The sequence below is a fragment of the Rhincodon typus genome, chromosome 5 (genome assembly GCF_021869965.1).
Source record: "Rhincodon typus isolate 14 chromosome 5, sRhiTyp1.1, whole genome shotgun sequence".
Classification (NCBI taxonomy): Eukaryota; Metazoa; Chordata; class Chondrichthyes; order Orectolobiformes; family Rhincodontidae; genus Rhincodon; species Rhincodon typus.
In genome coordinates this window covers 28,907,867-28,921,239 of record NC_063336.1, presented here as the reverse complement: position 1 = coordinate 28,921,239, position 13,373 = coordinate 28,907,867, and the positions used below count along the sequence as shown (strand labels likewise).

The following is a 13,373-nucleotide window of genomic DNA, read 5'->3' as shown; positions in this document are numbered from 1 at the left end:
GGATCTTTCCATGGACGTTTTGAGGAAATACCTCAAAGAGTTTCCTGCCATGACTGAGTTCAAAGTAAAAGGGAGTCCAGTGTCAGGAATATCGATGATAGACACTGCTCCGCAGAGCTGTTTTTCAGTGATTAATGCATTGACACTGGGCAGTTGACTTGGCAGAGGATGCCAATGTTAGGCCACCTTTCTTTCCACCAGATTTTGCCGATCTTGCAAAGATAAGCTGATGTTACTTCTCTCATGCTTTCAGGTGCTTGCTGTAGATTGCAGAGTTCTCGGAAGCTTACAGGAGCATGAGAATCAATGCTCCCTGGTAAACCATGACCTTAGTTGTGGGTTCAAGAGCCTGTTATGTCAATTGAAGATAAACTGGCAGATTGGGAGTTATGTTGAATTTGATGTCTGTGCCTGGCTTTGTAGCGATGTACCACAGACTAGAGCTTTGACCTGTGCAGCCAGACCCTGAATGAAATCTCAAAAGTAATCCTTGTTTCAAAAAGGAGTTTCCAATGTACATAAAATAGTCCACATATTCAGGATGTCAGCACTGATCTTAATCAAAGCAGGAGGTAGTGTGCTTTGGAAAGGGTTTGAAAGAGAATCTTAGTGTTTAATTAACATGAGATTTTCTCATACGAGTTGCAAAAGAAGTCAACAATGACCAAAAGTCCAGTTTTTGAGTGTTGTGCATGCAGGTGTCATCTTAATATTGGAGCTCATAACTGAAGTTGGAGTAATTTTAGTTCTGGATTGAAAATAATGTAGGATCAACAGTTTCCCATATTTTCAGTAAATTATCTGCATGCGGAGGGCAATTTGCTGGAGGTGTGGTGCAGTACTGCAAAGAGGGAGAAGGAAGGAAGAGGTTGGCAATGACCCCTCTTATTTGACCACAGTTTTCACTTTTACAGGGCCTATGACGAATCAGCTGAGGAGGATCGTGGCATTGTGCATTAGGTGGAAGTTCTATGACAAATTTCCGAGGGCAGTCAAATTTAAGGATTACTTTTGAGGATTTTCTTCAGAGTCTGTCTATGCTCAAGTCTCTGGAACACGTCTACAGAATGACTTCGACTCCAAGTGGCACAACCCAGAAGCTACATACAGACACTTCCTTTGAGTATCTTGCAGAGTGGGACTCCTCTCTGTACAGAGCTACTTGACCCTACCCAGTTCTCTAGAACTCTTTTTCTCCCTAAACATATAGAATTGAATTATTTGGTCAATCACAGCAGAAAGTGCATCCACAGCCTCCATGACAGCGTTATTCTCACTCGACATTAAGATCAAATCTGTTTTTAAAGCATTGTTTCTGGATCACAATATCTGCTTCGCAACTTCAGGACTTTCTTGCTTCTGAAATCCTCTCAGCCTTGTCAAATATTGACATTGTTTTGAGGCACACCTAAATCTCTTAATTACTTCAAAAAGCTCCAAGCATTATTTGTAAGCACACACAGGCATAACATCATAAACAAAGTAGACAACTCTAATTCATTTTAAATTGAAACCAAAACACTGTATTTTAACCCTTAATAATAACCTACAGGAGAAACAGTTACAACAGTCCCCGGTCATCAGTGTAGGAGGGAGAGTCTTAGTAGCATTTGGAAAATAAAATTACTAATGTAAAAACTGGAGTCAATTTTAACCACTGGATGCAAAGTTGGCCACAGAACATAGTTTTCGTTTTCCACCCACAAGACTTTACTCTTACAAATTCAATAGGCAACAGTGCTGCAAGTGATGTGAAATAGGCAAGCCACCTGATGGTTTCCCAACCAATGAGTTGATTACCCCTATAATTCATATTCAGCATCCACTTTGCAAAGCTACCCCAGTGGTTAACACTTTCACATCAGAATCAGATCAGGGTTCAATTCCAATTCACAACACTAAACAAATTAGCATATTGCTATTTCAGTACAATAGAGAAGGAGATCTTCATAAAGTCATCCCTCACAGTTGTGCGAATGTGCAAGTTGAACAAACTAGCAGCTCAGAAGCAAGAGAAAAAAAGTCGAAGGGATTTCAGAATAGAGCTATCCTCAATGGCAGAGGTTATACCGAATATTCCAAGAACCTAGCTTGCAAACATAACCATTATATTTTCAGAAATACAGTAATGAGCTTGAAAGGAAAAAAACTTAGAAGGATAACTATCCAAAAAAATGATTAGCTTTACAGGATTCTGCCCTAAACTTCTCAAAAGACATGCAGCAAAAGCTGACTGAAATACACATTCTCATTGAAGACAATTGTTTGCTTTTGCATTCAAAAATAAATTGATGATGAACTCAGATAAAATGAATGGATGGCTGAATTAAAGTGAAGCAAAAAAGTGCGAGTTGGCAAAGAAATCAGACAAGTTTCATATTGAAAATTCATTTTGATTATTTTCACATATTTCCCATAAGGATTGGCTATTTCATGATTCTGATTGAAGATTTAAAGAAAACTGAAGTAACAATGTTTCTGTAAATTAATTCCACCAAGGGTCTATTTCTGTGCTGTATGACTATGACAGAAAGATTTTGTTTTCTGTGCTGGTGACAAGAACAGCAAAATGTCTACCAGTTTTTAATAAAATCTATGAATTACAATCTTTTTCTTCCAAGTACTGGATTTATTCATAGTATGAATATTTATTCATCTGCCAAACATTTTAAAGATACATATTGGTATTTTTTCAAACTGAAATGCAAATAAGTATATATTCATGAAAAAAAAAGCATTTTTATAGCCTTTTGGAAGTTTCACACGTACTTACAGGTATGCAAGGTTATGTATTTTAGCGTACATTTTTGGTAGGAAGAACTGCAGATATTTTTTTCCCTGTGTAAACTATTTTATTAAATATTATCCAGAAGGAAGTAGGTGAACTAAGTCAATAAACCTTCAGCAAAATCAAATGAACATCAGAAATCGGGAATCTAGACTAATTGCAAGAGTATAAATTTGGATGACATACAAACAAATTTCAAATGTTACAAATATATAGTTCATGGACCATGTATTCTAGTTAGAATATAATCTTTAGTTTTAGAAATTAAAATTTGGTACCAGAAAATGGGAAAACTTCTATGAGATAACTTAAGCACATGGAAGTGTTTCACATTTAAAAGATTGACGTACTAAAAATCAAAACAAAGTGCTGCATTTCTCTAGTACTTCATTTCTTTTCCTGAACTTGAGCATTGGCAGTATTTCACTTTTATTAAAGGTTGGCGTTATGTTACTATAAGATACTGACAACTGGAAGATAGGATTACAAATATCAGGTGGGCTTGCTGAGCTGGAGATGTGGTGTCTACACTGTTTGCAGTAATAATGGTTCAGAGACCTTGTTTTGAAAATTAAAGCTAAATTTGTTAAAAACATTCAGTGATCTCTGAAAGGCTTTAAAACACAGTGACCACACCAGAAAAGTTGAAAACAAGGGAAGCTTGACCTAAAATTCAAGTTGAGGATAGCTCAGAGCAGGCTATATAGTTATGAAAATGGGTGAGATTTAACAAGGTGAGATGTTTCATTTTATCTTTAATGTTTCTTAGAAAACACAACTGTAGTTTGAAGCTGGGAGAGCTGTGAAGCAGAAGTGGCTCCAGGCAGCAAGTGTTGCTATCAGCAAGCTCTAGGCAATTTCACATAAAAGAAAAAGTGAAGCTACATAAGAACAAACAACACAGGAGCAGAAGTAGGCTATCCAGTCCCTTGAGGTTACTTCACTAGTCAACAAAATAGTGGTCAATCCACAAGTGTTTTGAATTTGAAATCTAACGTTTATTCTGTTAACTAATGAAACTCTGCCTTAAAAGACTCAGTGGTCCCTCCACCACCTTCTCAGACAGACTGTTCCAAAGTTGCACAAACCTCTGAAAACAAATTCTCCTCAACTCCTTCCCAAAAAGATGTTGCCTAATTTTAAAATAGTGTCCCCTAGTTCTGGACTCACCTACATGAAGAAACTTTTCTATGTCCACTTGTCAAGACCTTTCAAGATCCTACATCAATCAAATCACCCCTCACTCTTCTAAACTCCAACAGCAACATGCCCGGCTTGTCTAACCTACCCTCATAAGACAACCCACTCATTCCAGGTAGTCTATTCATTCAAGCTCTGTCTCAAAAATGTGTCAATTTTGTTCCCTAGCCTCGTAATTGCTAGGCTAGCTTGGCAACAGACCAATATGGATCTTGTGTGTTCATGGCTAGAATCATAACAAATGTTTATGAAAGGTAAGTGTTGCTGTTCTCATCACAACAGAACAATACTGGAGCTCAAGATAGTGTCCACGACCCAGCCATCTCAACTGCTTCAATGATCATCTTTCCATCTCAAAGTAAAAAGTGATGTTACTGGTTATCTACAAAACCTCTGTTCTAATCACAACTCTTCCCATAATGAATGAGTCTATCACAGTTTATAACAGAGATTGGAATACATCCAGTCTTAATTCAATAAAAGTCAGGTTCAAATCATATCCAAATAAGTAATAAGCAAATGACCACCACCAACAAGAACAAATCCACAAAAACCATCTCCTACAATCTTCAGTTGCACCACATCAAATCCTGCATTCTCAAAATCATAGGTGCCATTGCTGATTAGAAGTTTCTCTGCCAAGCAATAAGGGATAAAGGAGTATGAGAAAGATGGCTGTTGTGAAGTTCAGACCGATTTCTGACAGCTATGAGGACTTTGCTTAACCCTCACACTGATTTTTCCTATATGTAATTGTGGTCGGACAGAAGATCTATGAGGTCTGACAATCACAATAAAAAATACCTGTGAAAAGAGATCTTCATTTATTTCAGGAAATCTTGTCTCTTTCCTCAACAGCCCCAAATCCCTCTCCCCTTTCCACCCCAATCACCAAACATATATGCCTCATACCTGAAAACATTTACCAAGCATGTAAACAAGGGCATTCAAATGATACGACAAAAGATTAAGATATTCAGAATGAAGAAGTAGCAGTGAAATTTATAGGGAGCTAAAACACCATTCAACAATTGAGCTGCTAGTGAGACAGTTGGCGCATTGGTTTTAATTTTCCAAAACCTCTCAGATTCAAGGAAGATCACATTATGCTGGAAGATAACAATTGCAACTCTTTCATTCAAGAAGGGAGGGAAACAGAAAGCAGGACACTGCAGGCCGGTTAGCTTAATATCTGTCAGATGGGAAATGTTAAAAGCTATTATTAAAGGGGTTACAACAGGGCTCTTGGTAATGGTCTAGATGATCAGTCAGAGTCAATATGGAACAATAAAAAGTGCTGGAGAAACTCGGTGGATCTGACAGCATCTGTGGAGACAGAAACTGCCAGGTGTTACACTTCTTCAGAACTCATGGGTTGTTTTCATAGAATCAGAGAATCCCTATAGTATCGAAGCAGGCCATTCGGCCAATCGTGTCCACACTGACCCTCCAAAGAGCATCCCACCCAGACCCACCCCTACCCTATCCCCGTATTTCCCGCCCTAGACACTATAGGCAATTTAGCATAGCCAATCCACATAACCTGCACAACTATGGACTGTGCGGATAACACAATCTTTCTGCAATTAGATCAATTGAGATCCTTAAATAATGTTGAAACAATCTATTAGAAACCTATTTAGCTGAAGCATGTGCTGTGGATAAAGCGGAACCAGTGGGTGTAATAAATTTTAATTTTCAAATGATGTGACATACTGCCACTTCAAAAACCATGAAAAATCATATGGTGTATGCGATAGCATGTTGGCATGGATAGAAGACTGGCTAGCAAACATGAAGCTAAGAGTAGGCACAAATGGGATCTTTTTCAGGTTGGCAAGATGTAATGTGTGGTGTGTGACAGGCATCTGTGCTGGGACCTCAACTGTTTACACTTAATATCAAGGTTTGAAGGGACAGAAGGTATGGTTGCCAAATCTGCCAATGACACAAAGAAGGTAGGAAAGTAAACTGTGAAGAGGACATAAGGAAGTTACAAAATTTTATAGTTAGGCTAAGTGCGTGAGGAAAGATCTGGCAAATGGAAAATAATGTAGTCTTGCTCCTTCTTTGTATGTTCGTATCTAATAACTTTCCAAAGTTAGAAATGTGCCCAAAAATGTCAATACATATTAACCACTTTAGAAACAGAACCAAGTTATATGAAATGAATATATATGTAATATGTCACACATTCACCAGGATTTTAAATTGCAGCAGGGGGTTATGGATGGGCAGATATGGTTGGTGGGAAATTACGGGATGTCAAGGGTGGCATGCAATTGGGAGGATAACAGAATCTTCCTTCAATCAGATCAATTAAGGCCCTTAAATGACTAAGAGCTCCTCAAAGGCCTCTTTACATCACCATTGGCATTTTAACCACTGGCAGATGCCTACTTGACCATGCAGAAAGACCTTTGGACTCACTAAGAACCCTCCTCCAGGGCACTCTGTAACCCTGGTGAAAGAAGTCCTCTTCACTCATCAGGGCCTGTCTGGCCTCATGAGTCACTTGCTCAAATTAATTCCTGAGTGTTCAGTATGGCGCTGGGTTAGGCTAACTGTAATACTAACAGTGACTAGCTCAAATGGTAGCATCACAGCAAATGGTGCCAGCCCTCTCACTTGTTTGCAGTTCTTGATGATGGGACCTGCCCCGTAAAGTACTGGAAACCCTTACTGCAGGCAAAGAGCCGACAGAATGGTGCTCCTGCCAACTTCCATGCTGGTGGACAGATCCATGGTTAGCCTATAAAATCTGGACCATTGATTCACCAACTTTTCCTGCCATCTTGACAGTGAAAACAATTCCTTTGGGACCATTCTTAAAGCGCACAATTTTACAAAGCTTTTACATACAACCTAATCACTCCACTTGTTTTGGCTGTGCATTTATTTATCCCTGATATTTCTGAAATAGCCTTCAAGTTCTTTCTTCTTACATTACAGAAGGCACATAAATGCAAATGTAGCTCTGATGATCCTCAATTACAAGCTCCATTCATTCTAAATAAGAATTGTTTTATTCGAAACCACTGAAGGGTTGCCCATTGAATCCAAATGCATGAAAAGGAGCAGCCCAAAATATCTTCACAATGTTACTTCAATGTTACATGGAACACAGATATTTACCTTGTTTGATGCTTTAATTCCTATGAAAGTCTGTTTTAGAGGCACAGGTCGAAATCTTCCATCAAAGAAAAAAAGCCCAATATAGGGATTAACATGAAGAAATGTGGCTACATCGATGTAGTTGGGCAGGGTGGCTGATAAACCTAGAATTCTGATCATACTTTGTGTGGATTCCACCTGCAAGAAAGAAAAAAGGACATCATCCTTTTGTAACCATTTTAACTGATGCCAGCTGCTGAGATAACAGCTATATTCATCTTTTAGTTGCACTTCATATTATTTACATAGCTTCTTTCCCTGTAAAGAGCAGCTCAGCATTCAAATGTGTAACTATTCAATTTATGTAACCTTCTGCAAATTAATAATATATTACTCTTGCATCAATATGTAAACCAATGTATAAATGGGAAAATCACTTGGTGTATTAGGCGCAAATTATGAAATTTCACCATGTATCTAGAACCATAGTTTTCTAAGTACTTTTATAAAAGGGCTCTATTTGACATCCACCAAAAGTAAACAATTACAAATGAAAATTGAGAAATTTCAGAGATGAATCTTATGAAGTATGTAGCAGCAAGTACTAGGTAACTATATCCAAGAATCCTGCCAACTCCCCAAACTTTTCAGGGTTGAAGAAGAACTTATACAACATTGCCCGAGTGATTGGAAGAATTGATTTACTCATCAGAGACGGAATGTTTAGCATCATCCATAAAGCCTCTGATGCATAAATAATATCAGGCACAACAAATCAAATTGTGCTTCAATTAGCTATAAATCAGAACCAAAAACATGCTCTGCACTCATTTTGAGGATATAGAAATATCTTTCATTCGTGTTACTCTGCGGAATCAGAAAACATGAAGGATCAAATTTCTCAATACTTCACTGAGACTGAAACAAACCTTCATTTAAACAAGTGAAGAACTATAGTTGTGGACAAAGTATGCAACCAGCATTAAAACAAATACAAATCTACAAATCAAGCAGACTGTGCATGATACCATGGGGTAACATACCCTGTGGTGGCTGAAAAACCCATTCATAGTTTTGCTAGCTCAAGAATAAACTATTCTACTATTCTTCTCACTAGCTTTCCATCCTGAAAACCTCTGATCATGTCCTAATTCATTACACACTAACGTCCCCGTGCTCCACTACCTACACCAATTCCCAATTTGCTAAGTACGGACCAATGTTGGATTTCTGATGTGTGGAAACTTCAGACGTCTTCTGAAAAGAAGTTAAATCTTGTATTGATTAGATAGTCCTTTTTAAATTCTTTACATTTATATAATGATACAATGTGATTAAAAAAAAATTAATTTTAGGTCACAAAGTGACCTCAGCGGTTGAATTGTCAGTTGGGAGCACTTTGCAGACAGCAATCATAATTGCATTAGATTCAAGACTGTCATGGCAAAGGACAACAGTGGACCTGAAATCAAAAGTTCTAAACTGGTGAAAGGTTTTATTAAGATCAGGTATGAACTGGCCAGAGTGGTTTGGGAGTAGATACTTTTATATAACTCTGTATCAGAGGGGTGAGATGCAATCAAGAAGGAGGTTGAAGGTAACAGGCAGGAGGTGTGGGGGTGTGAGGTTTTTTTATCCAGAGGATCGTGGGAATCTGGATCTTACAGTCTGTAAAGGTGGTACAGGCAAAAGCCCTCATAGCATTTAAGAATTATAGGATCCCTTTATGGCGGAAATAGGCCATTCAGCCCATCAAGTCTGCAACATCCCTCCAAAAGAACATCTCACCCAGACTCAGCACCCTACCCTATCCCCGTAACTGTGCATTTATCATGCCTAATCCAACCTGCCTGCACATCTTTGAATTGAGGGAGAACCCAGCAGAAACCTACAGAGACACAGGGAAAACGTGCAAACTCCACAGCAACAGACAGACAATCACAAAGCTGGAATCAAACCCTGGTCCCTGGCACTGTGAGGCAGCAGTGCTAACCAATGTGCCACAGTGCCACTCACCAGGTAAGTATTTGGAAGTACACTTGCAATGCCAAGGCAGAAAAGTCCACAGGCCAAGTGCTGGAAATAGGCAAAAACTGAAAGAACTGTGGATGCTATAAATCAGGAACAAAAACAAAGTTTCTGGAGAAGCTCAGCAGGTCTGGCAGCATCTGTGAAGGAAAAAACAGAGTTAACGTTTTGGGTCCGGTGTTCTGAAGAAGGGTCACTGGACCCGAAACGTTAACTCTGTCTTTTCCTTCACAGATGCTGCCAGCCCTGCTGAGCTTCTCCAGCAACTTTGTTTTTGTGCTGGAAATAGGTGGCTGTTTTGGGGGCTTTTTCTGTGCTGTGGACCTCTATGGCTCTAAAACTAAAATGAAGTTGCTGCTCTGCAGTACATACATCCTACATTTTCAAAATAAAATGCGCTCTATATGTACTGCTTCACTTACTGACCAGCAAAAAGACTTGAAATTCTCATTTCCAAAGTTGCTCATAGGGATCCTTTAGAATTCACAAATATTTAATGACAAACCTTTGTATGTTATGATTCCTTTCACATTAATTAATATGTTACCATACCTAATTTTTCCATAATAAATCATTGCTGGAGCTTTCAATTCTTCATACAACAAACGTGAATCACTTAATTACGCTGCTACAGGCCCTTAACAAAATTTCAAGAGCTGAAATTATAACATTAATCTAACATATGCTTACAGACATGCATTTACAATATCTGAATTTCAAATTTAGTGTCAGTGCTGCCAACTGAAAAACAAATTAATGCAAAAAGAATGTGGTCACAGCCAATTAAAAGAAAGGACCTACATTGCAAAACGTGGCTATGGTTTTGACATGTGCCTTGCCTCTTCAGTGTATTTTGCTTCATTATAATTACTAAACTCACTTGACTGAAAGCTCTCAACTACTGATGCTGATGGAATACCATATCATTTTTAAACTTATATCTTATTCATCATTGTAAATAATTAAATTAGTTAATTGTCAGTAGTCCATTTGCACTTAAACTGTCTGCTGTAAAGATGTGGGCACGAGGAGATTTTCAAATAAATTGTTTTCATATGCATCCGCACTATGAATAAATTGATTTGCACGTAGTGGAGATGTCAGGAGCAGAAAACATTCATGGCTGCAGAGGTGCAGATATTTTCACTAGAGGCTCGCAAGATTAAAACTAATTTCCTGATGAGAAGGAATCAGTGTGAGTGAATGGGGAGCACCCCGAGTGTGTTTGGGAGGGGATCAGTTTTACGGTTAGCCAAGCATTACAGTGTGTTTTAATTCTTGCTGGTAAGCTTGATTTTGTTGTATTCTAAAACACTTTAAAGACATTAAACACAGTAAAATAGAAACATAGATAAAAAAGGAACAGGAGTAGGCCATTCAGCCCTTTGAGTCTGCTCCACTATTCAATATGATGATCATGGCTGGTCATCTAACTCAGTACTCTGTTCCGACTTTTGCCCCAACGTCTCATACTTACATTGTGCATTCAACATAGCACTGTGGCCAGTATGTTATTTGCTATGGTTTCTCTTTCTGATCCTGCACCATTATCTCTGATGCTCCCCAAGACATGCTCTTGGACCCTTCTTATTTCTCATCTACATGCTGCTCTCAGTAATATCATGCAAAAGATCTCGAGGGAGTTTTCACATAAACCCCAAAGACACCTAGCTCCATGTCACTACTGCTTCTCTTGACTCCTACAATTTTGTTAATTTCTTGAACTGCTTATCCAATATCCAATACTCGACGGACAGGGATTATCTCCAGTTAACACTGGGAAGCCTGAAGCCATTGTTTTGGTACCTGTTCAAAAGTCTATTCTTTAACAAGTCCTCCATCCCTCTGTTGGGTAACAGTATGAAACTAAACCAGTGTGTTTGCAACCTTGATGCCACATTTGACCCTGAGATGAGCTTCAAGCCTCTCATTTGTGCCAACATTAAGGCTATTTACTTCCACTTGTGTAACATCACCCAACTGTGTCTCTGTTTCAGTTCACCTAGGGGTCAAACCTACATTCAAACCTTTTTATCTATAGACTCAAATATTCCAATGAGTTCTGGCTGGTCTCCTTCATTCTGTCAATGTGACGTCATTCCTGCTGCCTATATCCTAAGTCATGTAAACTAACAACATTCACCTCATTCCTGCTGCACATTAGCTCCTGTTCAAATGACTGTTTAAAAGAAGTCCATTTTTGTTTCCAAAACCCAGATAGTCCCATCTCCCATCCTATAATATCTTCTAGCCACCTCCAAGAAATCTCTGCTTCTTTAATTATAATCTCTAGCCCATCCCTAATTTCAGTTGCTCCAATACTGGTGTCCACGCTTTCAGTTGCTTCGATCTTTGACTCTGGAATGTGTATCCTAAAGCTTCTAGCCTCTCCATTTTGTCTTCCTTCTTTATGGCATTCTTTGAAACTTACCCCTTTAACCACGCTTTTGATTGCCAGACATAGTATTCCTTATGTGGGTCAGTGTCACATTATTGTGTTCTGAATTCTTATCAAATGCCTCACAAAGATTTATTACATTAAAAGGTGCTGTCTAAATTGCTGTTGAGATTTTAAGGACTGAAAAAGAAAATAAAGGAATAACAAAGGAGGAGAGTGAGTTCATTTCATAATTCTTTCTTCCTCGATATGATAAAGAGGGAAAGAGAAACAAAAACAGAAACTCCTGGAGATACTCAGGTCTGGCAGCATCTGTGGGAAGAAAGGAGAGTTAACTTTTCAAATCCGGTGATTCAGAGGAAAAGAGAGGTTGGATTAAAAGGAAAAAGTGAACAAAATCCAGAGTTAATTTTAAAATTTAATGCTAAATACATTTATAGGAAATTATTTCCTAAAGGTGTGAGACTTCTTTCACTCTCTAGGCAATGGTCGATTGTCAGTCATTAACAATGATCACATTGTTAACAAAGTGTTCTTTAATTACTTGTGTTAATTACTTATTAAGGATACTACAAAAAGTATAGGTGCAAACACAGACATCTCATGAAAATAAAAATAATTTGAATGAGAGATACCTAGCTCGCAGGGAAACACAATTCAGAGTATTTTTTGCTTTGTTAAAAGATGCTGGGTGATGTGGAGAGTAGTAACTTCATACACTACTTGTGCATTATTTTTCCAGTAAATAATGGGCCGTTAATGCAAAACTTTAATGTTAAATTTGTATAAAATTAAAAGCCAAAATCAAAATAAAATAATCTAATTCACAATTCTATTCAGTAACCTTGTACTCATCATATTGTCATTATAATTCTTTTTTATGTGATCTCTGACTAACCAACTAACTTATCTGTTACCTACAAAAACTGCAATTTTTATACATACAGGAATGGAGTTTCTGTTTTCGGGCACAATTGATAAAACCTGCCAAAACTACACTGTTGGTGTTGCAGAGGAAGCATTATCCTCAAAGTCCTGCACAAACCCATTGGCACAAAACTAAGCATAAAACTTCTCATGAGCCAAATCAGCATACTCGATCATAATCGATTTGTGACGAAACACAGCAGTCTCCACCATTACAGGGGAGCAGGATTGCCAGGAGATTGGTAATTCTTTAATTGTCCGATTTAATGTGTTTAGTCTTACTTTGCATTTGTTTTCAATTAGTCCCTTTGATTTACCTTTGGTACAGAAGACCTGTAACTAACAGTCAACTGAAACTACACAGGTGTGTTCAGTTCTATTGCAATTGATTAAACGTAGACTAAGTTATTTATAGTAACAGCAAAAGATGTATAATAAGGTCTCAGGGTTTAACTGACTGCTACCCAAAGTGATTGACATTAATTTTGTGTAATCATGGGTACCTGTGCACAGGGTGTACTATTATGAACACCGTAAAATAGGTGCAATCAATGGAAACACGCTAAGCCAACCTGGGGACTAGTTTTGCGGCAGACAGGTATTAATGCGCAAATGCAACAACTTCTTAAAATTCAGAGTTTGAGCGCTGTTTTCTTGAGGTTACTGTTGGAGCAGTGCAAATTGTCTTGAAATTTTATGATTCATAACTTGAGGGGTATAGTTTCTCCACTGCAAACTTGTCATTCACATATTGATAATGGCATTATCCTTAAACCCACCAATATCTTAAAACCAGTTCTAGTCCAAAATTATTTTTTCACCAGTACAGAATATGTAGATTGTCATTTTACCATCAGTATAACACTGTCAAGCACTCAGTCAACAAAATCAGACAAGGGACAATGTAAAGCTGCAGAG

General features: G+C 38.1%; 1 protein-coding gene across 2 annotated transcripts in view; it reads right to left on the bottom strand.

The window, feature by feature from the left end:
• The window catches only part of ascc3 (activating signal cointegrator 1 complex subunit 3), a 494,022-nt gene that overhangs the window by 349,354 nt on the left and 131,295 nt on the right, over positions 1-13,373 (bottom strand). For both annotated transcript variants that reach the window (XM_048596924.1, XM_048596923.1), the window contains exon 12: positions 7,124-7,300. In XM_048596924.1, coding sequence (XP_048452881.1) covers positions 7,124-7,300 — 177 coding nt within the window. The remainder of the gene's footprint in view (positions 1-7,123; positions 7,301-13,373) is intronic.